The following is a 27,767-nucleotide window of genomic DNA, read 5'->3' on the forward strand; positions in this document are numbered from 1 at the left end:
AACATGTAACAGACACATACTTCATTTGTTATCTAAAAGTACACAATGGGACTTTCGGGAGGAATTTATTTTAATGAGGTGACAACTCATTGGCATTTTATTCTCACAAGTACCTCCTGATGGCAGACTTTGCCCATTCATATCACCATGTAGGTTTTTAGCAGTGAATTAAAACACGTTTAACTTACATGTTATGTTTGAGTTAGCATGCATACCATCGCAGATCACCAGTGTCTTATCATCGTCATTGGACATCCTTTTTAGTTTTAACAGCTCATGGGTCAATGCCAGAAGGCAGTGGCTTTCTGCCAAGGCTTTACCCCATTGCTGCAATGTGACGAAATAATAAAGAGCATCTCCGCAGGAGTGGGGGGGTTCATCTCAACGTGTAGCGTCCACAAATGCCTCGTTGTGTGAGAGTTGTGCCGAATTATATCAACGTCCGCGCTGGAGGCACTCGAGTTGTGCTCGTTTATTCACCCAGACCTGCCGCTCACTCGGCAATAACATTACTGTCGCAAAAAAATAGCCATATTTCAATATTAATGACATTCTCAAAACTTTAGGCGGCTTGGATAAATCGCAACATTCGTCAAAATGTGAATGTCCGTCATTTATCGTAATGAAAAGCACTTAACCCATACATGTCACGTCAGCAGTGCCTGGAGTTGATATATATATGACTTGGGATTATTTGCATTTTGGTGTTCGTGATTATTAAGCGCCTAAACTCACGAGATTGTGTCGTCCTGTGAATCTCTGGTAATATATTAACTACAAAATCTCACTACCTCTGTTGGCTACCACAACCAACATTCATGAAACCAGTGTTGATGTGCAGTTTACATTCGGGTTTGGTCGTTACACTTGTCAGGCTTGCTGCAGTTCCTCCAGTTTTGAGCCCACAACCGAATAAAATCTTTATTTTGTAAGGTACATACAGCAAGGGTTGTATCCCAGGCTGTCTTACACACATTTGAAGCATCTTTAATTGGAGACAGGATGTGAGATTAGGATTAAGAAAGTGTGTAAAATACTGAGATTGTCAATATATTTTCATAACTTTACAGTAATGGTCAGGGAACGTTATTTTGATACCAATCAGTTGTCACCATCCCATACCGTCCTCTAGTGATGTCACTAGAGCGCTCCTGACTAAATCTAAATGTATTTTTCTTTCTAAGTATCAAGCCGATCCATGTTAGCAAATGGTTTTTAATTTGTGCCTTCCTTTAACTAGCATAGGTGCATTTATACCTGTGCACCCACAGCAATTCTGGAATGGGATGAGGGTTAAACAAAGAGCCACTAATCAGAACCATTCTCAGCCCCGAGGCCAGAGCAGACACTAATAACCACCGATTTACGTGGCCAGTGAGTGAATTACTTGATAACCTACTCCGTTTCAAATGGTTTTCAGAACATTTACCATTAGCCACATTCGGAAATTGGAACCACTACATTTATGCCACCCCACGTGGTACTTGGCAAGTGAAATGTCTGGTCTGGTACCAGCACTGCTAGCAGCCTCAATTGGCAGAGCAGTGAAACAAATCTCGTTGAGGGCTAGAGGCTGCCCACAGGAAGCTCAGCTTGCTGCAACAATCACATCGGTCGATGAAAAAAAAGACCAAATAAAAAGTATGTACAAGTTTAAATTGTTTTTTTATATTAAAGTTTGTATTATTTCATTGCTTGTACTATTGCGACCCAAATAATCATTGGTAGTTTTGTGGCGAATACAGTATACTGTATAACAAATTTCCTATCTGGATACCTCTGCTGTCTGCCGCTCAAGTGCGCGGTAGTGACGTCGCCTCGATCCCAGTGTCGAGGTGGGTTCGTGCGTTCTGCATGCCATCCCCCACTTTAAACTTCTGGAATTTCACCAGCATTGGTTCCAGCATAACTAATGATGAAGCCCGTTATGTCAAAACCAGTTGAGTTTGCTCATGTTGACCCAATGATGCTGAAATGAATTTAATCATTCCCATAAAGCAATGTGGCTGACAATGTGTAGAAACCAATGGTTATATATCCATCGATGAACACATGGGAAAGAGGCACATTTTATGCTTATCCAATGTGCAAATTAAATGACATCAGAATTGGTTGCCTTTTAAAATGTAATTAGTTCAGCTCTACCACATGTTGGTGCCTTGTGCAGCCTCAATCTTTAAATGTACAGGGACTCTATTTACGAACATTCTACTTACGAACTTTCAGAGATACGAACAAACCTGTCCATGTGTCAAGTTGCCTGTTCAGGGCCAAGAGTCTTAAGTTAAATCGCCGCTGAAATCGATGGTGGTGGTGGCAGCATCTACAGGAGATTATACAACTTTTAAAGCCATTCTCCGTGTTTATTGTACATGCTGTACACGTTTTAAATCGACAGGAGTAAAATTTTACTTGCGAATCCACTTACGAACAGACCTCTGGAACCTAAATTGTTCGTAAGTAGAGGGGTCCCTGTAATTTTATAACTCAAAGAATTCCTGTAGTCCCTTAGTTCAGCATAGTCTCCGTTTGAGTGACAATTATTTATCCAGAAAAGCCTCACCGAGTCTCTTTCAGGAGGTACCTGCGAAGTTGTAGGTTGGGGACAATAATTGCTACGTCCATTCCAATTGAGTGCAATGAGAGCCATCAACGCTGTAAAATAGCGGATGCCCTGTTTCATGTAGCAGAGGCTTTAGATCGACAGTGTCACGAGGTGGGGGGAAAACATGCGTAGACAAAACATGATCTATAGTAAGGGATAATTGGTCGCCTGTTGACCACATTGACATCGGTGTGGTTTCCCCTCGCCTTCATTCAACACTCGATCCTTATGGCGGTACCTTGGGATATCAAATAATACTAAATGGCCAAGGCAATTAAATGTTGTTTCTGGGACACTTTTTTCTAGGGGTGTTACTTACCTCCGCGACTGTGGTACCAATCAATCCGACATCAGTGCTACTCCGTGATGTCAAAACACAGCAAGGACGATTGCGCTGAAACCCTGAACGCTCGTATGCACCATCGTGCACAGCAGCTCGTCGAGATGAGTCGATTGCCGCATCGTCGACCGTCAACCGACTAAAAATGACTGCATCACGGACATTATGCGAGAGCCAGGGTATTATGGTACTCTGGGGTACCGCCATAAGGTTCACTTGCTGCTGCCAAAGCGTGCAGCCCAAGCTGATTAATTGAAATGTTCCCTGAAAAATTTGAGCTTTTTGGAGTGTCTTGTTGAATGTCTGTAAATATATTTTCTTGCCATTTCTACGTGTACAGTTGTAATTAAAGTTATTTATTTTTTGTGGATTTGTTTCAATCATTTTGTTGCTTGTCGCACGAACCCATGGTGTGAAAACCATGTGGTGCACATATAAATAAACGCCTGGAGGCCTGAGTTATGAACGGCTTGTGCAATTCTATTAATTGCATAGGCGAAGATTTGTTCCATTTCTGGTTCCCTACGGGATTTACACAAGGGGAATGCGTAACTTTCCGAGAGATGGCGGATGAGACCAGGCTTAAGACATTCCCGCGCAAATTAACAATTAGGAACACGCATTCACTTGCAGAAATAAATGCACGCAACATCATACAATACTTAAAAAGAACATTCATAATGTACAACTTGTCACAGCCAAGGGCACTGAGAATCACTGTGACCATGTTGCACACGGAGTTGATGTAACAACAGCAGCCATGTGGCATCGTGAATGCTTTCCTGGCAGCTGATTTGCTGATATGATGACAATCCCTTGTGATCACTGACGCGTGTGCATGATTGCAAAATGCCTGGGACCACAGATACTCTGGGGTTTGCACTCGGCAATTTCACAGCACTCGAATCAATGCCTGGTAGGATATACGTACATTTTTATTGGACTTGAGGCCACAGGATTTTCAAAACAAGTGCCATCACCATAAGCAATTGTTACCAAACCAATAATTCCAAAAACAACACATTTCACCACGAGAAATACCTTATACTCGGGTATACTTTTTTTAATACATTTCGAAGGAACAAATATCAGTTTGCAACACGAGGACTGCCGTATGTTGGGATGATATTGACAAAGGGAGACACCGATGGTGCACCAGTTCCTTACGCACGGCAAACATCCACCACAGGACTTCTAGCTGCCACACTCCGCTGCCATGCCACTTGCAAGCTGCAGTTTCTGCCGCAGGAAAGGCACCCTGCTTTCGGGTTGCAGCCTCTTCCATTGGCTGCTCGACACCTGTGATGCAATCACACGGCAAACAAGTCCCTCGCATCTGTCAAATACATGTACATCCCTATTGTCGATCCACTGCTGGATGAAAGCCCCCCCACCCTCTCTCCACGCACCTTTGTTGGCCATGAGGATTATTTTACCATGCTTCAGCACCCTCATCAGTGCGGGTTGATGTAATTGGGGAACAAAAGATACGGAAGCGTTTAAAGTTACACTTCAACCAGTTTGAAGTGTGTTTAACCATGTAGGCTTTTGCGACCAATATCCATAATACAGGTTTTTTTTGGGGTTAGATCGCGTAAATATAAATGTGTCGCGAAACCCACCACCAACCGACAGCCAACTAGTAAGGCTTGCAATTCAAACAGAATATGCCAATTCGTTACAAGTACAGCACACCTGCGTGTTGTTCGCCAGTTTGAAGTGTGCACGGTGGTCACCTAACCAGGCATTATCCAGACTCAACACTGCTTGCGGTTGGGCTTGGTTGGTCGGGAATATCAAGCTTTGGCTATAAGTTGGCCAGGAAATACCAGTATAGCATTGAATGTATCTGTGCAGTGCTGAGTGTTACCTCATCACAAGCATAAGTTTTCTCCAGATACTCCAGTATCCTCCCAGATATCAAATACTCGTGAATAGGAACTGGGGAAAAATCCTAATTCAGAGCCAATAAGACTTTCCTGGATAATTGGCATTATGTTTAGAATATAAAAGCCATTACCACGTTAAGCATGTATCATGGTGATGATTAGGTTTACACAAATGCATCCCTCTTCGCAATTTGACTCACAATTTGAGGGTCGCGAATAAAATATTTTTGTTACATTGTGGTGAATGTAGCACCTCGCGTGTGGCTGCAGAGGTCACGTGATTCAAATCGTAATGTACAAATCTCAAATCCGTCCATTCCTGGCACACACAAATTCGACACGTGTGATTTGAACGTAATACACCGATTATAATTGATGAACCAAACGTATTGTCACACGCTTGGTGGCCATGTCGACAGCGCCGCCGCCGCTGACAATGCTGACTTACCAGCGTCACGCGGTAGCCCAGAGCGTGCAGGTTCCGCACCTTCAGCGCCAACTTTCCACACGGGTGCTGGGACCCGAGGCAGAACTCAGCGGGGTGGCACCACAGCATGGCAACCCTGCGGCAGGGCACACGGGTAAAAGGGCGATGGTGCAGGTCGTATAGCACGACCGCCACGAGCAGTGCCCACATCGCATCCGAGGCCAATTACAATTGCAGCAGCACTCTTAAATCTCGGTTGAAAACTAATTTTTTTAGGACTGCTTTTTGTGTTTAGTTGTTCTTCCCCCGCACCTGCAATTAACATGGTTGGCTATGTATGGTGTGAAAGAAGTTCATACATACAAAGTTAAAATCTTAAGAAAAATTACACTGTGATTCAATTAATTACGAATGAAGTAACTGTAATTGAGCACAGGTGTAGCCGATATCACCGGTGGTTCAGGGCATAAGAGTCCAATGGACTCACCGCAGAGGCTTTGGGAGTGGGTCCTCTCTGAGGATACAAGCACCATCTCCAGGAACGTGGAGGCAATCTCCCTGATTGTGTGGGTTGTCTTGATCCGGCAGAGCAAGGCACTCATTTCCCTGGAGGAACTGAAGGACTTCTGTCCCCTGTAGGGTCACCTCGGCATCTGCACAAAGACAGGCTTCGCAGTGAAACTTTCATCAAGATGTTAGGTGTGTATGTGTGTATGTCTGTTGGAATTTCTTCGCACCGTACAGAGCCAACCATGCTAATCAGAGATGCGAGGGAAGGACAACAAACTATACGAAAAATAAGTTGTAAAGAAATGAGTTTTTAATCTAGATTCAAAAGTGCATAGCTCCAGTGACTTTCCTAATATCAGAAGAGAATTAAAGATGGCTGTAGAAGTGTATCTGAAAGCGCGCGATGCAGTGACCGTCTTTGTTCGATGGTTAGCCAAAAGTTGCTGCTGTGAAGATGACTGGACTTAGCAGTCATTTATCTTTGCACGAAAAAAATAATACCATGACTCCCCATGAATGGATTTAGCGATGCTCGTTTTTTACACGTCACTTTTTGACACTTAAATCCGGAAGATGCAAGTCCTTGGGGGTGGGTGGGGGGAAGAGTGGGCGGTTACACTACGAGTTTTTTTGCACAAACCGGTGGAGAATTATGAAACAAACGCTGGATGCTGATACGACACTAATATTAACGGGCAAATTTTTATTACAATTTTCAAGCTGTTGATTGTAATCCCAGTGGTCCCATGTGCCGCAAATGAGGTTCACGCTCAGCTTTCCTGTATGAACGACATAATTAGTGGTGTAAAAACACTCAAAAAATTCTCCATTAAATCTTCACTCTAACAGCCACACTCTTTCTTGATGCAGTCCCACAACCATTAGCAACATAGGATTGTGTAATCTCAATGTAGCAGCCCAATGCCAGATTCACATGCTCTTCTCAGAGGTACAGTCCGACATCCCCCTTGAGCATAGCACACGCACAATTATCTTTCAAAAAGGTTGATTCGGTTTTCATTTAACTTTGAGATGTTAACAGAAAAGCCCCGATGACTCATCACCAGTGAGATATTGACATTGTTTCAAGATATTTTACGAAGCCTTTCAGGAATAATCATTAACCACATGAACAGTCAGCTACTGATGTGATTGCAAGGATTTACTGGCTAGATGCCCACCTGTATACATGCAAGTCATCATCAAAGTGCACAATTTTTATGTAATATTCCTCACAACAGGCGAATAGGCTGCAGCACAAAACCCCGTCTTTTTCCAGTCTGAACTATCACGCCCCAACACTAATATAATAAGCCAAGAATGTGTGTGTGTCCCGTGCATGACGTCACTCCACATTAATACGCAGAAGGTGGAGCGTAAATAATTATTTTCGCAAATTCGCTTTAAATTTGACGTTTCTTTATTCTTCAGCACTTGAGACAAAAGGTAAGCTAATTTATGCTTGTAAATTATGGTAAAATAGATATTTCTCGGCGATTTTCCAGATATTGTATCGATTTCCAATTTATTTAAATCCCAGCGACCGAAAGCAGGAGAGAATAAAATATTAGAGTAGTGAATTTGAACAAATTGAAGGTCAGTTATATACAGTGCTACAGTGACATGAAGTGAAGTGTTTTATGACGTAGTTTTGTGCCAGAATCACTGCCATTAATACAGTGCTACAGTGAAATGCAGTGAAGTGTTTCATGACATACTTTTGTGCAAGACTGCCTGCCATTGAATTTACACAAGATACAATTATACTCTGGTCAATTTTTTCGTAAATATTACAGCTTCCGTCCTAGGACGGGCAAACAAGCTAGTTAGTATATAACTGAACGTTGATAACATGTGCACTTTCCTTCCTTGGTGGAGAAGACCATTTCCCAAACCGACAAAGCCATTCTTTGGTCAAACATGTCATTGAACATTAGAGATGTGAGATGGGCATCCTGTGCCGCTGCACTGTGATAAACCTGCCACAACAGCAACAGTGCTCCCAATCTTGGCATTTACAATTTGAATTGCGCCGAGTCGGCATTAATCCCTTGGGGTCAGGATGTAGCAAGGTAACAAGTGACGGTGAAAGTCACCTTGTCCAATATGACAATGGCGGTGACGACGAAGATGATGATGATCATGGTGGCGTCAACGGTCACAGATACGACGATGCTGATAATGATCGTGACGACGATGATAGTAATGACAGTTGAAATGACAGTGTCACTGATGTGAACGATGATGATGATAATAAAGACCACGTTCTAAATTTGGTACGACTACTTGCTTGGCTTGTGGACAGCTCACCTATACTGTAGAGCCCACCCACGGTGACCCCGACCCTGACCTGACCGCTCCCTCGGAGGGCCTCCGTCAGCACAGAGGGCAACTCGGGGCAGCGGGTCAGGGATGACGGGTTCGGGTCTGGGGAGGAGGAGGCAGCTTCCACAGCAGGGACACCAGGGAGTTTCTTCTGCAGATGCAAGCTCAGTCTGATGGCCTGAAGCTCCAACTCATTCTGCAGGCGCTTCAGAGAGTCTGCAGCCACTCTCAAGACAAAGATTCCACCCTTATAGCCTTAACAGAATTTTGGGGCAAGTTCTGTTTGCTAGCACCAGTCTCAACGCAACGTGAACCGGGTGTCTTTTGTCTCCCAAGTTCAGTTGATATACGGCAGTGTTTCTCAAAACTCCTGGGCTCATGACCCAACCTGCCTTTCTCCACATGCAGCTTTCCATGATGACCGATCGCAGTCATTCATATGCACGTTGAGCCACTCGCTGCAATCGTGCGCTTTCAGATGCGCTTCTGCAGTTGTCTGCAACGCTCTTCCTTCCAATATGAGGAAGCCACTGGAGGCTATGCACTTTTAAATCTTAAGATTTAAATCTCATTTCTTTCGAACTCAGTTTTTTGTATTTAGTTTGCTGTCCTTCCCCCGCACTTCCCACTAGCACAGTTGGCTACGTACGGTGCGAAAGAAGATCAATGTACGTACACAACGTGGTTTGTAATCTTAGAAAGTGGCATCGTGGGGGTTGGTCACATATAATAAATGTTTCAGAATCACTCAAGAAGGGGAGATTTTATTTTCTTGAGAATTGTAACTTTTTTTTAAACTATTTTTTCTTGAACATTTTAGAATGTTTTCCCTCACAATGGCTGCTACATAATGTAGCAAAGTCGCAGGAGTTGGTTATATAATACGAGCAAGAAAATGCATTAGCTTCCTAACTAAAATCAGTACAAATTAAGTCAGATGTTCACTTAAGGGGTTTGATGCAACTGGTTACCGCTTCCCAATGCTGTACATTCCTCACAAACACAATTGTAATAAAAAAAAATAGCTATCATACTTACACATGCCTTCACTTTCGGTGAGTTGGTGATAGTCGATGTGGGTTTGCGTGGTCAACTAAAAGGACTGAAGGTGCCGAGTCCGTTATTATGTGATTAAATAAAGGACTTCAGGACTCCGGGGATCCGGCTGCTGACCTGAAACGCTCAGCAGCTCCGTGCAGGAGTGGTCTGCAAGCAGGGCGCTAGCGACGGCGCTGGGCGGGCGACGGCCCAGGATGCACAGCGCCCGCACACCCACAAACAGCTCGTGCGCAGACAACTCCGGGAGATGATGCTCCAACGCCGAGCTCAACACCTCCAGGAACCTGCGAGCGGGGAGGCCCGGGGGGGCACAGGGACGTAGAGGGCGAGTACAAAGTACATGCCGGCACACGGAGACCAGCGCCTTGTGAGTCGTATGTGTACCGTCGTGCGGTATGGGGACGAGCCACTGACATGAGACGTCGTGTCATTTATATTGCCATCACAGTGGCCGACCAACCAACGCCTTGCAAAGTCATTACTTGCAATTGCAGGTCGTCGTGTACCAGTGTCATCACAGCCCATGTATGACTCACGTTTCGGCAGCCCCGTGCGGCTGGTGGTTGAGCAAGGAGTAGATGTGCAGGAGGACCATGAGGTTCTTCTTATCGAGGTGACACGGCATTGGTTGCTCCTGCTGTTGCTCCTGCTGCTGCTGCTCCTGCAGCAGGAGGAGAGCGACTGCATCCAGCAGGCCCGGGTGTCGGAACCTCAACCTGCTCAGCAGCAGCAGTAGGGTACATGCCTGGAGTGCGAGACAGACAGGTGTGCATGAAGTCACACACACAAACACACTGGGAGAGAGAGGTGTGCAGGCAGTCATACACACACATAGGGAGGACGGTGGCAGGGGTGGACACCACCTCCTATGTTGGCTGCCTACTATGTATTAATTCTGCCGGTCATACCACCAAGAATCCAGATGGCAACCTCTTTAATCAAATGCACTTGACTGAAACAGTGCATCCATCCTATTTTTAGTTATCATTTCATGAAGGTGGGTTTTTTAAGTGTTACCTGCTTGACCTTTTGCCACATGAAAAACAGATCATAAATAGATGGGCTCAGAGGCTAAGTAGTGCCAACCATATCATATTCTCCATAACTGAATTATTTTAGCTAGAAGCTGTGTTCATATATGACAAATTAATATAATAATTTACATTTGAAATGTCAAAGCTAAGCAGGGAAAAATATAGACGATAGGCTTGTAAGCATGCTCCATAGCCGATCACACGTACACACGGAAGCAAGAACAAACAGCACACCCCAGTGGCGGCCAGCACGTCCCATGATATGGTGGTGACACGGCCGAGCGGTAGCGCGTTCGCCACTTGTCGCAGAAGTGGCCGGTTTGAATCCAGCGGCCCCGGTTATTACTGCAGTGTGTAATAACCGCGGTAATACTACGCGCCATCTGCTCCATGGTGGATGTTAAAGATCCCCTGATGTAATTTGCATTGTGTGCCAGCATTAGGGTCCAAATTAGCAAAATTCCAAAATTTCACACAAATTACTCAGTTGGGATAAAATATAGCAATCATCGTCCCAGTATTGGAAGACTAATGCTCCAGGTCACTTCAGCAAATGGGACTTGCTGTGGTGCAAAGATGTTAACTCCCTCGCCTGGTATGCAGAAGGTTGTGGGTTTGATCCAGACCCTGACGCCTGTATGTCTGGACTTTGCATGTTCTCCCCGTGGTCACGTGGATTTTCTCCAGGTCCTCCGATTTTCCCTCCACATTTAGGAATATGCATATAGAGTGTTTGGCTGCTATAGATTTCCACATGATAAGCCACTTTGTTGAGCTATCATTTGTGGCCAGGTTGCTTCTGAAAAAGAGCTATATAGCTCAGTGGGCCTTATTTGGGAAAATAAATAGTTTCTAACAAATAGTTTATAGACTATTTTGGCCTCTCGAGTTCTCACCTGGTTAAACAGAATACACTAAACAAAAAAAAGACACATGCACACGTGCCTCGTTCAAGCCGTAGAGTTGCAGTCTGGTGACGGCGTGTTCAGCGATGGAGGAGAAGAGCTGCGTGTTGTAGTAGCCCAGCTGGTTACACGCTTTCAACAGCTGCAGCAGCTCCGATAACTTCAGCTCCTGCAGATTCCCTGGGAAGCAGCAGAGGGCAGGGCAACATAACACTGATAAGGTGACTGGATCTGGACTTTCCAATGATTCAGGTAATAGATATGCCACTGATGATCGGTTTTGTTAATCACCTAATTGGATAACACAAACTTAGGTGGCATCATCAACCACGTCGTGCTGGGCATGGCTTGTAGTGGGTTTCCCACCTTCAAGCGGCAGGATATCAGGGCGGCTGCCATATTTAAAAGGGACTGACCACACATTGGAATCGATGGCAATATAATTTGAAGAATTGATTAATCGTCTCGGCTCTAATTGTGACCAACGGAGGAGGGGGCAGGAGGAGCATTACATGGGGAGTTAAGCGTGGCTTCCTACGTGTGCGTGCGTTCCTACCAGCGATGATCGGGCTGGCTGCGGACAGTAGCTCGGGGGCGTTGTGTTGCATCCGGGCCAGGCTGAAGAACAACCTGAGAACGTTGGCTGTTGTGAACTGATCCAGGACGAAGAGCGCCCACGCCTGCGTCTGTACCCACGCACAAACATACGTTCAAGCGCGTGCATGTGCTGTGCCGGTGGTAACGAACCAGCGTCCACAATGAACCAGCACAGGGGCGAGGTGCTGGCAGACATCCCTTACCACGAGCTTGTCCTTGAGGGCGGTTGGCACGGTGGGTCCCAAGTGATACATTAGCATCAGTAGCACGGGCACTCTGTCCACCTCTGGCAGTGCCAGCTGCGCTCGCATCGTCAGAGCAGCTCGCAGCGCCTGTGTGTTCCTGTCCTGCAGCAGGAAAGGCAGGCAGCTTGCCACCACACCCAGGGCTCGTCCGTTAAACTCATTGATGCTCACCTGTTGACAGGGAGGGAGTGAAGGGGCAGCAAAGGGAGAACCCATGCTAAACGGTAGAGCTGCACATTTCACAGACAGTTGCATGCCTACGCCCATTGCTCACAATGGCCATGACTAACAAATCTCTCAAGGGTCAACTGTGCTACTTAGCTGTGTGATGTACTCACGTTGTTATCATTAATTTCCAATTGATTCTTATACTCAGAATACATGGATTGATAGTGTCTGCGTAAGAGATTGTCATTTGTATGTGAAAACATTGCAACTATTATAGATTATAAAAACAGGTCGCCAAGTTTGGAGTGCAATGCGCTAATCACCACGCCACCAAAGATCCCCCGTATAGCCTTAACAGACTAATGGGACACGTGCTCTTAGTGAGCATCTATGAAGGCCGGCATGGCACAGGAGGGGGTAAGTGACCAGCATCACGCCCAGCCGCCTTTGTTTCCCGAGTGGAGATATTTACACACCGCACCAGGTACTCATTTGAGGCTGAGTCGGCCTAGGGGAGGCCCAGGACCGGTTCAGATAATCGACACCGGTGTTGGCCATGAGCATGAATCGAACTCGGGTCGCCAGGTTCGTAGCGCTAACCGTTGCATCACCGCGCCACCACCACCACCACCCATTCACGACACGGCTGTTGATCTTTCAGCGCTCCGCACTCGACTTGCCTGCGCGGTGCGAATCAGCATCTGGACGAGGCGGCTCCGCAGCGGGATGCCGAGCCGGGTGGCAGCGGCGAGCGTGTAGCCCAGGAGCCCAGGTGTCAGGTAGCGGCTCGTGCGCAGAACCTGCTGACACAGCCCCGGGAAGTGCGGGTGCTGCAGCATCCGACGCTGCTCGTACGCGGCACGATCCGGCGGTAGCGCCCTCAGCGTCCTCCAGCAGGCGATGAGCAGGGAGCAGGGCCTTGTGTCCAGTACATCCGGCACGTGCACCGCAAAGTCGACGGCACCCATGGTCGATGGCTCTCCGGTGGTAGCAGTAACATCCAAGTTCAGCAGTTTAGGCGCAAGACCGTCCAATGCGAGCTCCAAGACATCGCTTGGGGTTTGGCACGTGGCCAGAAGTTTGTCCATCTCAATTTTGGGTTCCAATAAGTCACCTCTTTCGGTAGCTGTTCTGACAAGTTCCGTTGCGATCGGTGGCGCCCTCCTGTGGTCTCGTCGGCTGTTCCCTTGGTTTCTATTAGAACGTACATTTCTACCATAAGCGATGACATCCGTTTGTGGGTCATCTATGGAAGTATACTGCTCGGTGTTGCTCATGTAACCAGCAGACTTGCTCAAAGAAGTGAATTTACGCTTGTCGGCGGGGACAAGCCATCTGCTCTCAGCATGGCCTGTGTCTCGTCCCCCAGCAGTTCCGGGTGTCAGCCACGTTGAAAACATCAGTTTGCATTGCTCAACGTCATGGATGCTAAAGCGGGTGATGCGTGCGCGCGCACAACGCGCGAGGGACAACGCGTCTCGTCGGGAGGACGTCTGAAAGGAGTTCAAGGATCGTGCCCATGACGGGACGGCACAACCGCCAGCGTGCAGGTGGCTGACGACACGGCCGTACATGACGATCAGCGTTGTCTGTCTGGGCCACAGCCACCGAGGTTTGTTCAGGCCCTGCGCTTGAACCGAGAAGGGAGCTATATCATCACCTCTGAACCGCCACCAGGATGCCAAACGTTGATATCTGTGGGGCAATGCACGATACATGTGGTGAGTTAATGCTCTCAAAGTCAAAGACGCCACAAGGCAGAGAATGTGACACCTGCTGCTGTAATAAGACACATAGTAAAAATGTAAATAAGCCTTTCCACGCCGTATCGGTGATTGGGGCTGTTTGACCATACTTCACCACCCTCATCAGTGTGGATTGGTCAAGAGAGGGCACAGCACATGCTCGGTTAGCTGTGACCGGGAATCGAACTGAAGACGAACAGGTTCGTAGAGCAATGCCCTAACCACTGCGCCACAGTTCCATCCCTTGACGATACTGTACACGAGTTTATTTTGTATGCGGAAATGCATTTGCATGGTATAAAATCCTGCTTTGATACAATTACGCAATCCGATTAATCTAAAATAACGTCACCGAGTTCAGTCGACATCATCTTGCTCTCCTGTCAGCAAAGCAAAGAACGTACCGCAAGTCATTACACAATGTACAGTGATTTGCCTTCAGGGTATGAACACGTCGTGTTGATAGGCCGCGATCGCGCGCCGTCAGTTACACGGGTAAGGGGGCATTATCGCAGCAAGATATGTTTGTTAGTAGCACTAACAACATCGCACCATAACAGCGAGAGGCCTGACTTCAGCGGAGCGAATTCCCACCACGCGTCTCACCATGGGGGCTGCCATCTTTGCCAATGAGGCGAGCGGAGTTGTGAGGGGCACGTGAACAGACCCGAGCAATCGAGTGTCGGGGGTGAGTCAAAGGCTGCTGCACATATTCTTGGTTCTTTCGGTAAAGTCACGTAGAAGGGAAATAATAAAATAATAAAAATAATAAAATATAAAAAAAATTCTCACGACGTTTCGACTGCAACACAAGCAACCATCATCAGGTGTGAAATCCACAGCAAGAAAATTTTTAAAAAAGTGGCGTTTTTTTTTCTGCTTGCACGTGTTGGGGATTGGCTCATCGATGCGATCGGTCGAACAATTGCTCGGGTCTTTTTTTGTGGGGGGGGGGGGGGTGCTGGGGGGGGGACACAGAGTGGTTGCCATGGAGTCGGCATGCCGTTGCCCTAGAGACGGTTGTGTGCCGTTGCCATAGAGACGGCTGAGGGCGCGAGACATGGCGGCGTTCGTTCTGGCGGGTGAGAGCCGGGCACCACATCACTAACCGGTTACCAACGTGACGGTTACCGGTTACCGACGCCAGAGGGTTACCGATTTAGCGGCGCGGGTTTTGTTTGTATTGAGGTTAGAGAGGAACGATGAAGACGCAACTCAATTTTGAAACCAAACGAGGCCCCCTCTCTCTCTCTCAACACCATCATCGCCATTGGAACTTCATTTGCCAGTAAAACATAATAATTGGTTTGTTACCCTTCTATCTGGCAACAAACTGACACCTTTTTTACAAGGAGTCATGTTTGCATAGACCACAATACCTGCAGTCATAATGCAAACAAAAAACATAACTCTGATAATGTGTGCACTGTCCTTGAAGTTGATGACATAACTCTGATAATGTATGCATTGTCCTTGAAGTTGATGCCAGTGCATACATTATCAGAGTTGTGTTTTTGTTTGCATTATGACTGCAGGTATTGTGGTCTATGCAAACATGACTCCTTGTAAAAAAGGTGTCAGTTTTGTTGCCAGAAAAAAGGGTAAAATAAACAATTATCATCATCATCGCCTTGCGGGCACGTGGGGGCCGATTGGCCGACAGGAGTTTTAAACACGAAGTAGGAGGCTTTCGTGACCGATATAATCCATAATAGATGGGTTTTTTGGGTTAAATTCGCGTAAATATGAATGTGTCGTTTAACCCTCCACCACCCAACACAGCCAATTAGTAAAGGGTTGTCACGTAAACAGAAGGTGCCAATTCGTTACCAGTACAGTGTTGGAGAGCACGTATGTTCACTATACAATTACGATACTCACTATTACCTTACAAATTATATTAAACATTACACTGTTAATGATAATAATTAATGAGGGGGGCTGTTCGATGTGGAGTGACGTCACCTGCTCATGAATATTAATGAAGAGGGGGGGTCCATGTGGAGGACGTCACCTGCTCATGAATATTAATGAGGAGGGGGGTCCATGTGGAGTGACGTCACCTGCTCATGAATATTAATGAGGAGGGGGGTCCATGTGGAGGACGTCACCTGCTCATGAATATTAATAAGGAGGGGGGTCCATGTGGAGGACGTCACCTGCTCATGAATATTAATGAGGAGGGGGGTCCATGTGGAGGACGTCACCTGCTCATGAATATTAATGAGGGGGGTCCATGTGGAGGACGTCACCTGCTCATGAATATTATTGAGGAGGGGGGTCCATGTAGAGGACGCCACCTGCTCATGAATATTAATGAGGAGGGGGTCCATGTAGAGGACGCCACCTGCTCATGAATATTAATGAGGGGGGTCCATGTGGAGGACGTCACCTGCTCATGAATATTAATGAGGAGGGGGGTCCATGTGGAGGACGTCACCTGCTCATGAATATTAATGAGGGGGGTCCATGTGGAGGACGTCACCTGCTCATGAATATTAATGAGAGGGGGGGTCCATGTGGAGGACGTCACCTGCTCATGAATATTAATAAGGAGGGGGGTCCATGTGGAGGACGTCACCTGCTCATGAATATTAATGAGGGGGGGTCCATGTGGAGGACGCCACCTGCTCATGAATATTAATGAGGGGGGGGTCCATGTGGAGGACGCCACCTGCTCATGAATATTAATGAGGAGGGGGGTCCATGTGGAGGACGTCACATGCTCATGAATATTAATGAGGGGGGGGTCCATGTGGAGGACGCCACCTGCTCATGAATATTAATGAGGAGGGGGGTCCATGGAGGACGTCACCTGCTCATGAATATTAATGAGGGGGGCTGGTCAACGTGGAGTGACGTCACGAGCGTTAATGACATTCCTGGGTGATTATAGTAGGTATATTCTAAAGTAAACATCAAACTTCCTAGTGCACATGTATGTACTCTTAGTTATTTCGGTAAAGTCACGTAGGTAAAAAATGAAATTAATAAAAATAAAACAATAAAAATCACGACGTTTCGGAGGCAACACAAGTCTCCGTCATCAGGTGGGACCGTCACAGCCAGATTTGCTGCATCAAGTGAGGCAAGGATTCAAGATGTAATCCCTTAAATGCAAGTTGAGGGGGGAGGAGAGGGGGGGGGCTCATCAGAATGTGGTAGCCAATGAATGGAACGTATCGGGAGGGAGGGGAGCGGGGCTAAACGAAGGCACGAAGTGCTATGTAGAACGTATCGGGAGGGGGCGGGGCCAAAAGAATGAACGACGTGGTACACGAGAGTCGGCGACGTGGACGTGGTTGTGCGCAAGCAACTATTGTTGCACACGCCAACGTATTGGACGGAGAGGGGGAGGGGAGGCCAAAATAGAGTGTGGGGTGCAAGTGTACGTGGACATGTGTGTGTACAAGCACCTGTTGATACACATGATAGAAAAGAACGAAAATGCCCATGTTTATACTAGTGCTGGCTGAACAATAAAGAGAGTACTGTTAAACACTGGGGATGTTAACACTCGGTAAAGTTAAGTAAAATAGTGCCTGTCAGATAAGATGGTCCAAAAATGTGTAATTAAGTCTTTTTTGCATGGTTGATAACATCTTTCCAATGATTACTAAGTTTGTACCCATCATCACGGTTGAAATTATGTCTGTGTTTGTATATCTGAATGGCTTCGTGTACAAACCTTTGATGGTAGCCAGAGGGTTTGCAGAGCACCTTAGTCTCGGAGAAAACAATCTCATGAGAGCCCACCGAGTTGTAGCAATGATCGGCAACGGCGGAAGACTCAATTTTGACTTGTGCTCGCGGACACGTCTCTGATCGTGTCCGCGAGCACAAGTCAGATTTGAAACACGGCAAAATTGAGTCTTCCGCCGTTGCCGATCATTGCTACCCGTTCCCACAGTGACCCCGCTTTCGTCACGGGGTCTCCCTTAAGGACCCCACGAGACATGACGTCATCGAGCCGGCCAGCGTGCATGACGTCACGTTCCGTGACGTAATTGCACTGGACGGCACACATGACGTCACTATTTTACTCCTCTACATATGTATATCTCGTCAAGGAGTATAAACCATCACGCGAACTCCGGTCATCATCCTCACCGAACCATCGACCAAAGACGGTCAATATATCACGTGCTTTCAGATGCGCTTCTGCGGCCGTCTGGAATGCTCTTCCTTCCGAGGTTACGAAGCCACTACAGCTATGCACTTTTAAATCGAGATTGAAAAGTAATTTCTTTAGAACTGCTCTTTGTGTTTAGTTTGTTGTTCTTTCTCCGCACCTCCAATTAGCACGGTTGGCTATGTACACTGAGACAAAAGTTCAACATACATCATATTGTAGGACATCACACACAAAGGATAGCTCTGTATGATAACCTGATCTTTAATCCAATCATACTTCTTTGAGCCTCCACCTTTACAGTTTGTGAATGTAGGTAAGTTGCACTGGGAATGGATGCCCATATGTCAATTTCTAGAAGCATTAGACACATCACATCCATGATCACTGTGGAGTGATTGGGGTGAAGCTCACGTTAATCCGAGAGAAAGGAGTCTGCTCATTGGAAGAGACATTGTTAATTATCGCGTAGAAGCCAGGAGCGTAAGCAGGTGTTTCACACTAGATGAGCGCAGAATAGGGCGCATCGCCACATAAATCATGGACATTTTTCATTAAAATATTTGAACAGAAAAAAAGGATTACTGTACTGAACCAAAGCTGTGCATCACTTGTGCATTCAAGCATTCAATTACACACTGCACAATATTTTAAATGACTGCATATCTCATCAAAAAGAGGTTCAGTTCGGAATGAACCAATGCGTTCTCTGGGCAGACATTGTTTTTTTTTTTATACATTTGCTTGGTGGCATATCTAGTAAGGTGTGTTCTGCTGCTCTTGTTAATAACTTAAGTTTATCCATTGTCGCCTTCACAAAAACATGACATTTGTTGTGTATGCCACCATTTACCATGACAGCACATGATATATAATGAACCACAGACCACCCAGTGCCTTGTGACGTTTCTCTTTCCATCAGGACGTGCCGACTGCCCGTATTACGCTAAAGCAGAGCTCCTCACCGACTACTTGCAACTCAATTTGCCCAGCTTCAGAGTCCACAAGATTCCCGTGCTCCCAGAGGAGTGGGAGGTATTTTCGTTGGTCTTAGTTGTCTGGGATTTTTTAATGATACTGATACCCGTCCCCAGGTAATGCGTGGAGTCGTGCTCTAGTGATTGATGGTAAACCCACAGCCCTATCCAACTTGTGAATCGGGAACTCTTTCACACCACCACGGCATTGTCAGCCTTTGACCATTGTACATTACTGTCGCACACACAAATGAATGACCCAGTCTTGTCAATAAATCAGTTCCTTTCTATAAGCCATAGAACAATCCTTTGAGCCCTGTAAGGTCAATCTGCTACTTATAAAGGACAATGCTCAATTTACTGTCATGCAATTGCATTACTCAGCAATGCTACAGCAAAATGATAAATAATTGTGACATTGCAGTGTCCTTCAGAGTTCTTTTTTTTATTCCTACATCGACAAGACTGCACTCTGAATCAGGCATATTTAGTAGGTGGTAAACTTGGTGCACATCTGCAAAGCCAGACATGTCAGATTATGTCGTTATGGAGAAAGCGTTCATGTGTTGGGCAGGCCTGGTTGAGCGCCACATGTCGGCAGCATGGCTGGCGCCACACTACATCCCCGCTGGTGTGGCGAGAACTGGTGGAGCGGGGCGGCCGGGGGGCCCTGCTGGGTGGATACAACGACTTCATGGAGTATGTGCAGGTCAGTGGCAGAGCGTGGTTTGATTGGGCCCTGGTGCAAGGCACGAAATGGGACCGCATGGCTAATTTCCCCCTCTGCGTAGCCCGGCGCCTGGGGCCCCTACGGCCCATGGGCCCCGATGCAGTTGTACCGCCTGCGCGCTCGATAGCTGCACCACTTATAAACAGGTCGTGAGGAGCCGCCACTAGGAGCACTTTACTGTTTACAAAAGTTATGCGCTTTGTGTAACAATATTTTGGGGGAAAAAAAAAGCTTGAACAGTGTTCCGTGAAAAGGCAGAATGGTCCATTGTTAGAATTGTATTCAGTTTAATTTAGTGCTATAAGACGATTACACAACAAGCTTTATTTTGCAGATTACTATTCAGAACATAAAAGAATACAAATCCATGGATACACATACAAAAACAAACGTTGCGGTTATGAGGTGTATGATTACTTATGTGTTCAAGGAATGCAATTTTGCATTACCTTTACGTCAATTAACCTGATTGGCTATGTGACTGTGATATAACAAAATGGTGTGTACGTGAATTCCAGTGATAAACTTAAGAAAGGATTTTGAGAGTTCTGGAAGACTTCGACATCTTTAAACATGTATTATGATAGTGAATACAATCTGAATGTTCGATAATGCAAACATATGCATCATATGTTTGCCAGAATGATAGACTGCTTCAGAACATTGACATATTTTCAAGGTTAGACAACACTGCAGAGCACAAGCCATACAAAGCAGTTATTGGCAAAGTGAACGTACAGATTTATAGGACCAATAAAAGCCCAAGGTGTTACCAGTATCTCTCGTGTAGTGTGAGTGTAATATGTCAATCCTGCGTGGCACGTGTTGTATTTCAGGGCTACTACGGCATGGTGTCACCCATGCTTTCAGAGCTGATGCTCACCCTCGCGCAAGAGAATCTGCACACGCAGGTGAAGCTTACAGATGAGCAGGCACAGCACAGAGAGCTCAACAGGCCCTTCCACGTCTGCATCACTGGGTAACCGCACCACACGAAGGCAACGATCTTCTATTTAGCTTGAATAAACTGTTAGAGCAAGTACAACACGTGAGCGGGCACCTGATAAGGCTGGTGCAGCGCACGAGGAGGTGATGTGGCTAAAACCATGCACTATATTCAGCAGCCTTTATATCTGCAATACTGATATTGACAGCTCATACCAGGAACTGGGTACTCATTTCAGGTTGAGTCGACTCATGTTCCAGCTCATGCTCAGATGCCATTTACCGCAGTTGATGTGCATAACTTGTTAATTTAAACATTTGCGCGATAACTTGTAGACTTACAGAATATATCATTTGTAACACAAATATTTGTTTCAAATGTTGACGAAGAAAAAAGTGATATATTAAAGCATTTATCATTCACAATAAAATCAGCAAAGAGCAAACATCCATAGCAGCCCCGCCTTTTTAGCACTGCCGTATGTGACAGAAGAACTGTGCACCTTACCTGCCAATTCGTTCCACAGGACAGTCTGCTTACGTTTGTCTCTTCCATGCAGGGCAAACAGCGCGTGCGTGCCTGGGCTGCTGTGGCTGCTGGGTACCGGCGAGTTGTGCGGGGGGTCAACAGGTCTGTCCGTGTGCCTGCTGGGCAAAGTTGGCGAGCAGGAGGCCCTGCGGTGCGTCCGGCAGGACACCCTTGACATGGCCTGTGCCACGCTGCGTGATGTCACCATCCACTCCGACCCCGAGATAGCTTTCGACGGCGCTGGGCTGGTGATTGTCCTCGACAACGTTGCCCCCGGTTCAGGGCAGGAGTGGTCGGATGCTGGCGCGCTTCTTTGTGCCGCTTACGGCTCCGCGCTGGGTCGGCGCGCCGGGCCTGACGTGCGGGTGCTCGTGGTGGCAGCGAAGGCAGCCAACCTAAGGGCCCAGCTGCTGGCTACAGCTGCCGCTCCGCATGTTCCCAGGCGCAACTTCGTGGCCCTGTCCACTCACCTGGAAAGGCGGGCCAAGGGCCTGCTGGCAGCGAAGCTCAAAGTTAACTCTGCAGGTCAACGAGTGTGAAAAAGCACAAACACCACACACACGCGGAGACGTGCATTGTTCAGAGTTGCTGTGTGAGATAGCTGGTGCTCAATGGGGTAGCGAGGTTCGCATGGGACCAGTGCAAGGAATTAAATACAATGCCTTGTATTGTACAATTTCCCCCCTGTTCGTAGATTGGCCCCACGGTCCCTGGTACAGTTGCACCGACTGCACACGCGATGCCACTGCTCGTGCTGCATGTGCACGCGAGTCTCACGTAAGGTGTTGGGTTGAGTAGGTGTGGAGGATGTGGTGGTGTGGGGTGACGCTGGAGGGAGCACGTACACGCAGCTTTCTGCGGCTCGACTCCGGGGCTACGATGGCGCTGCGTGGGGTCCTGGACTCACGTACCCACTCCTGGAGGTTCTGAACGACCGGTACTGTGTCACACCCCATGCTGCGGATCTGCACAAAGCTGCTCTGCCATCGCACACACCCGACACTCGCACTCCCCATTCTCTACACCCTGTGAGTCCTCTTTCTCTGTTACTGTGGGAACACGAGGCCACTATTTTACGTTTTGTGGCGCAAAACTTAGTTTCAGAAAGCTAAAGTCGTAAGTCTCCTTGCTCTGCCTATAACAATCACCTGAAACTTGTTTTCCTGAAACGTACGTTTTCAGATATTAGGTGGTTCCGTGGTTCCCTTGGTACAAGTGCTTTTCGAGATGTTAACCAGTATATTTGACAAATTATATATTTACTCAAGAAAATATCGTTTCTCTCTTTATGATAATCCTGTTTAATACCTTTTGTCATTTTTTTAAATATATTTTTTTTTTTGCACGTGACTCCTCAAGTAAATTCACAGCAGACCTCATAAATACCATCGCGCTGCTCAGTTACTCACTGTGTCTCAATCTACGCTTGGAGTGCCTGTGTCCTGGCCTGACTTTCTCTATGTCGCTGATTCAGATTGGTCCTCTGTAGGTACCAATCATCTCTGCAAACAACAAACTAACACCATTGGAACCTCATTTGCCAGAAGAAAAAATATGATAATTGGTTTTTTACCCTTTTATCTGGCAACAAAACTGACACCTTTTTTACAAGGAGTCATGTTTGCATAGACCACAATACCTGCAGTCATAATGCGCCTTTTGCCGTCATCTGGTCCAACACCATGTGAGACTAGGCTCTAAGGAAAGCTGTCTCGGGTGTGGACCAATCAACTTCAAGGACAATGCATACATTATCAGAGTTATGTTTTTTGTTTGCATTATGGCTGCAGGTATTGTGGTCTATGCAAACATGACTCCTTGTAAAAAAGGTGTCAGTTTTGTTGACAGATAAAAGGGTAAAAAACTATTATTAACGAACTAACTTTCAAATGTACTGGAGAAACTAACCAGCAGAGGGGACGTTTATATCATGCACATGCATAATTGGGCGATGCTTACAATATATGTTTATGACTGCAAATACAGTATATCTTATTTATATAGACATATATTTACATAGACATTTGTATGAGATGGGCATGAAATTGTTATTGCTTCAGCATTCACTAACCAATCAGGTGAAAAATAACAATACTATAAGGAGAAACAGAACTTGATATTGTTATGAGCTGGCCTTCCTAAATTATAATTCCCCAAAAGAATGTTACGTTTTTAAAAAATTTTAATTGTGTATGCTCACTACATCCAAAATGAAAATCTAAAAACCCGTCAAATAAAAATCCTAAGAAGGCAAGTAGGCTTCATTGGATCACTGCAGATTACAGCCAGCATTAGTGCGCTGTGAATGACATTTTGTGAAATGTAAGGGACTGTGGTCAGGCGTTTTAGAGCAACCACGCAACAAAAGGAAACCAGATGACCGTATAAACTCATAGCCGGGTTTAAAATATTGACATAGGTATAAAAAAAGGTGGATGTTAATTTCTCATTTCAACCATAATCGCAGGGTGAGTAGTTTTCTTACACAGCCTATGTTTAGTGTTTTGATTTAGAATTAAGGTTAGTACTTCTGTAAATGCATGTGCTAAGGCCATGCTTATAATTTTAGTTCAAAGGAGTGGAGTAGTATGGTTGGCATGTGCCCTGGTGCAAGTCCTGAAATGTATCCTCCTGTCCAATTTCTCTATTCTCGGTAATCCAGCTGTGGTTCCCTCCATCCCATGGGCTCCAGGACAGTTCCACCACCTCTACACACAGAAGCTACTCTACTGGTTTAAACATAAAGCTTGTGTTTGAATTTCACCATTTGCCTTGCAGCGAATGGCTGGAGAATGAGTTCCCGGCCATCCTGCAAGCACGCGGCTCCCTCCAGGCAAAGGCCCAGGGCTATCCAGCTACCACAGCCCTGAACGCCGCCATTGCCTCCACCCTGCGCCTTTGGTTCCATGGCTCAGACGATCAACAGATTCACTCGCTCGCCGTCCCTTCCAATGGTAAGTCAGGCTCTGTCCACCCTAGGCTTGCCACCTGTCCTAGCCATCTGGGGGGAATATGTAAGCCTTTCCAGCACATTACAAGTCCAATTTGTGTAATAATACGCTCCTCAAGGCAGTGCATTTCCATGTACAGTAGTTCATCAGCACACTAACACGTTAGAAAGAGGGGGGGACATTCGGTCTATCTTCCTGATTGGGGCAGGATACCACAAACAAGCTGAAAGGCAGCCAAAAACGAGCACCAACAATTGCGCAAGGTCTGTGGTGTGCCAGTCGGGGGGGCGGGGGGATATTAGATATGAATAATCCCAGGGGTAGCAGCGCTTGTACATCCAGGAGGACGGTAGAGGCACAAGCTGGCTCCGTGTTAATCCTGGGCTCGAACGTTATGGATGATTAAACTGAGGTCCTCTATATACTGTGAATATACAAAACCTCATAGCACACTTCAGTAAGAGCAGGAACAATAGCAGCAGCATCGCGGATTTGAATCCTAGCACAACTCAAGAAGCAGAGGTGTTGATTCAACTGCTTGTGCATCAAAACAGTTCAATTTATGCAACCGTGAGAAGCTCAAAGCACAAAGAGGTGCACCACTCCAGGGGATCAATGGATGACATTCAAAAGGCTTGCAAAGGTAAACATAGTGGAAAACAAGATAATGTGGAAACATGCAAAGGTAATGATTATCGAAGTGCATGTTTATCTTGAGGTGTTTGTCCAGGAATATAAAGAGAGTATCCCTACACAGACAGGGAGAAGTTGGTGAGTGTACTGAGGGCCCTCCGACCAACTCCAAAACACCACCGCTTCAAACTAGAGGGAGTTGAGCGTAGCCACATGGACTGACATGACCCTGGTTTTGATACCTTACATCACCCTGTCATAAACACAGCAAATAATGTTGTGCATGAGCATTTGATCTGAAACACACCGTGCAAAATATATTAAGCAACACTATCGCTGACAAATCCAGGTGCAGATGGACACCTGCACTCCTGCTGTGATAGATCACCTCCAGTACAACATGACCAACATCATCAGCATCACTCTTACAACCTTGCAGAATAAAACCCACCACAATCTCTACCACAAACACTTTTCCACAGCACCTTCCATCAGGACATCAAGTTTATACTGGTAGGAACCTCCTGGTTAGACCAGCCCACAGGGGATTATTGTGTCCGTCCGTCCGTCGCGCATCCAAAAATGGGAGGGGTGGGGCTGGGTGGAGAGGGGAAGGTGGGGAGGGGCTGGGTGGGGAGGGTGGGGAGGGGCTGGGGGTGGAGGGTGGGGCTGGGTGGGGGGTGGGAGGGGTGGGGAGGGGCTGGTCACCCCGTGGTGCCCTTATAAAACTCAACGTTTAACCTACTCACGCCGGCTTGTGCCCGCCCTCACAGTCGGGCATATTTGCGGAATACACCACGCCGCCGTTGGCCCTGGCCATTGACCGAGCAACCTAACGTTCCTACCAGCTCCCTCCGCAGGAATGTGTTAACCAAAAGAGTGCAGTCTCAGCTTGGATCGTGCACAGTCCAGGTTGAACAGCACTACTATACAGCAGAGCCTGTTCAGGCAACTCACACAGAGGCACATTATTTATATACTAGCTTCTTTGCCCATCCTTAGATGGACGCTGTAATATTTACTAAACATTGAGCAGAGTATAATTGTATCTTGTGTAAATTTAATGGCAGTGAATCTTGCACGAAAGTATGTTGTAAAACACTTTACTGCATTTCACTGTAGCACTGTATTAATGGCAGTGAATCTGTCACGAAATGAAGTCATAAAACACTTCACTGCAGTTCACTGTAGCACTGTATTAATGACGGTGATTCTTGCACGAAACTACGTCATAAAACACCTCACTTCATTGCTCTGATACTTGATTCCCTTCTGCTTTCGATCGCTGGGGTTGAAATAAATGGGAAATCGATACAATATCTGGAAAATCACTGATAAATGTCTATTTTACCATAATGTACAAGCATACATTTGTTGCTGCATAGAATTATTTATTAGATTCACTTTCAATAAAGAAACATCAAACTTAAAGCGAATTTGCGATTTTTTTTTTTATTTCCGCTCGACCTTCTGCGTGAGTATAAAAATCCACCCGCTCATGAATATTAATGACGAGGGGGTGCGGCATGTGGAGTGACGTCACGCGCGGCACACCCAAACAGACATTCTTGGCTCATTATAATAGTAATAAACACCCATCTATAACAATCACACGTTATTATAATTACATGACTTATGTGGTTGCTGTACTGTGTGCTGTGTGACCCGACCTAGGAGAATATGGCTTGCTGCAAGGTCTGGTATTCTCGCTTCCTGTGAGGTTCGAGGGGGGTGACTGGTCAGTGGTGAGTAACCTCTCCTTGACGGACGCGGAGCGGAGTCGGATCCACACCATTGCTGCTGAGCTGCAGGAGGTCAGAGTTCATACCCAGAGTCTATCCAAGCAGCTCGCACAGAGGAAAATAATACATGTGATTGTTTACATCTGTGGGCAGGGTGATGTTTTATCATAGTGGACTGTTCCTATAGAATGTTCTACAATAAACAAAATATACGTTCTTGATGCTGTCATTCTCAAGTTGTAATCCATGATCAAAAAACTTCCCTTACAGGAAATTGAAGCTATATTTACAAATACCAACCAAGCATCTCTTCTATCGCAGGATCCGTCTAGGCTGCAAGTAAGTGGCACTGTTGTACTCAATCCCGGATAAGTGGTGGGCTGAGTCAACCTGGGAGTTGAATTCAGAACCATTCTTCTGACAGATGGGTGCTGTGACAGTGCCACATTGGCCGGTTGATGTCATGCACAAACTATCAGCCCTGAAGCAGTGGTGGAATGTATGCAAGCGTGCATGCACAAATACACGCACAAACCTTGTACGCCTGTGCAGCATATTAATATGTGCTTACATCATGCTGGCTCGTGAAACGTACACAAGTTGTAGTGGGGAAATCCAACGAGGAAGCAAAACAATGAATTCAAGTTCGTGAATAAAATTAGCATTGTGATGATGTTCTAGCTTCTTGGGGTGCACTCCTAACATCAACTTACTTTAGAAAATCTACTTCATTAATAAGTATTGAGTTTCACATGGGCTTTAAAAAATTTGTGGATGTGGATTGTTAAGCGTTAAAGCCATTAACACAGATTTTGAAGAAGTCTGAGTAAAACTAATTATTCTGACAGTAGACCTTTGTTTTTGTTGTTGCTATTGTTGTGTTTTTGTGTGATTCAGGTGTCAGAGAAGGCCGACTCCCATGAAGGTCAATTTGGGTTCCCATCTGAGACATGTGGACCCCTGTTAGAGGTCATGACCCCATAACCTTGTTCTGCAGCATGCCAAAATGTAATCACTTTACACCGGAATTCTGCAAGTGTTTAAAACCCGCATTGAATGTTCTGGCAGGTGATGCAGCTGTGTGAAATTTTTCGTTTTCTCGTGTGTTAAGGGACCGTACGTCTTCCTTATGATGCCAGCTACGCATCTTGAATTCGCCTGCTAATTATGTTTGTTGTCACTTTATTACTGTTGCATTGCTGCTGCTATAATTCTGTTGGAACACTTCATTTTTGTTGATTCTAACTTTTTATGTGTGTGGTAATAAAACTATTGACTA

General features: G+C 46.2%; 2 protein-coding genes across 6 annotated transcripts; one reads left to right on the top strand and one right to left on the bottom strand.

Annotated features, from left to right (window-relative positions):
• Positions 1–49: 49 nt before the first annotated feature.
• Positions 50–14,586, bottom strand: FASTKD2 (FAST kinase domains 2). 4 transcript variants are annotated; one of them, XM_061555776.1, is made up of 11 exons: positions 14,456–14,586; positions 12,785–13,799; positions 11,895–12,038; positions 11,651–11,780; positions 11,135–11,274; positions 9,692–9,900; positions 9,270–9,439; positions 8,082–8,321; positions 5,749–5,914; positions 5,283–5,397; positions 50–4,244 (listed from the first exon to the last, which is right to left on the bottom strand). In XM_061555776.1, exons 2-11 carry the CDS (start codon positions 13,676–13,678, stop codon positions 4,140–4,142), a joined length of 2,313 nt encoding a protein of 770 aa, XP_061411760.1. In that variant the 5' UTR covers positions 13,679–13,799; positions 14,456–14,586; the 3' UTR covers positions 50–4,139. The 4 variants fall into 4 exon arrangements, with proteins under 4 accessions (XP_061411760.1, XP_061411757.1, XP_061411759.1 ...); XM_061555773.1 differs by having other exon boundaries at positions 11,895–12,107; XM_061555775.1 differs by having other exon boundaries at positions 8,082–8,312; positions 11,895–12,107; positions 14,456–14,585.
• On the top strand, positions 13,795–27,767 carry MDH1B (malate dehydrogenase 1B). Of its 2 annotated transcripts, none has more exons than XM_061555779.1 (10): positions 13,795–13,825; positions 18,904–19,016; positions 19,533–19,667; positions 20,525–20,667; positions 21,194–21,687; positions 21,961–22,099; positions 23,941–24,116; positions 26,421–26,560; positions 26,759–26,827; positions 27,386–27,767. In XM_061555779.1, exons 1-10 carry the CDS (start codon positions 13,810–13,812, stop codon positions 27,470–27,472), a joined length of 1,512 nt encoding a protein of 503 aa, XP_061411763.1. In that variant the 5' UTR covers positions 13,795–13,809; the 3' UTR covers positions 27,473–27,767. The 2 variants fall into 2 exon arrangements, with proteins under 2 accessions (XP_061411763.1, XP_061411764.1); XM_061555780.1 differs by lacking the exon at positions 13,795–13,825 and adding an exon at positions 14,856–14,931.

This window comes from Lethenteron reissneri, chromosome 21 (genome assembly GCF_015708825.2).
Source record: "Lethenteron reissneri isolate LAM-NWPU_2019-01 chromosome 21, ASM1570882v1, whole genome shotgun sequence".
Taxonomy (NCBI): domain Eukaryota; kingdom Metazoa; phylum Chordata; class Hyperoartia; order Petromyzontiformes; family Petromyzontidae; genus Lethenteron; species Lethenteron reissneri.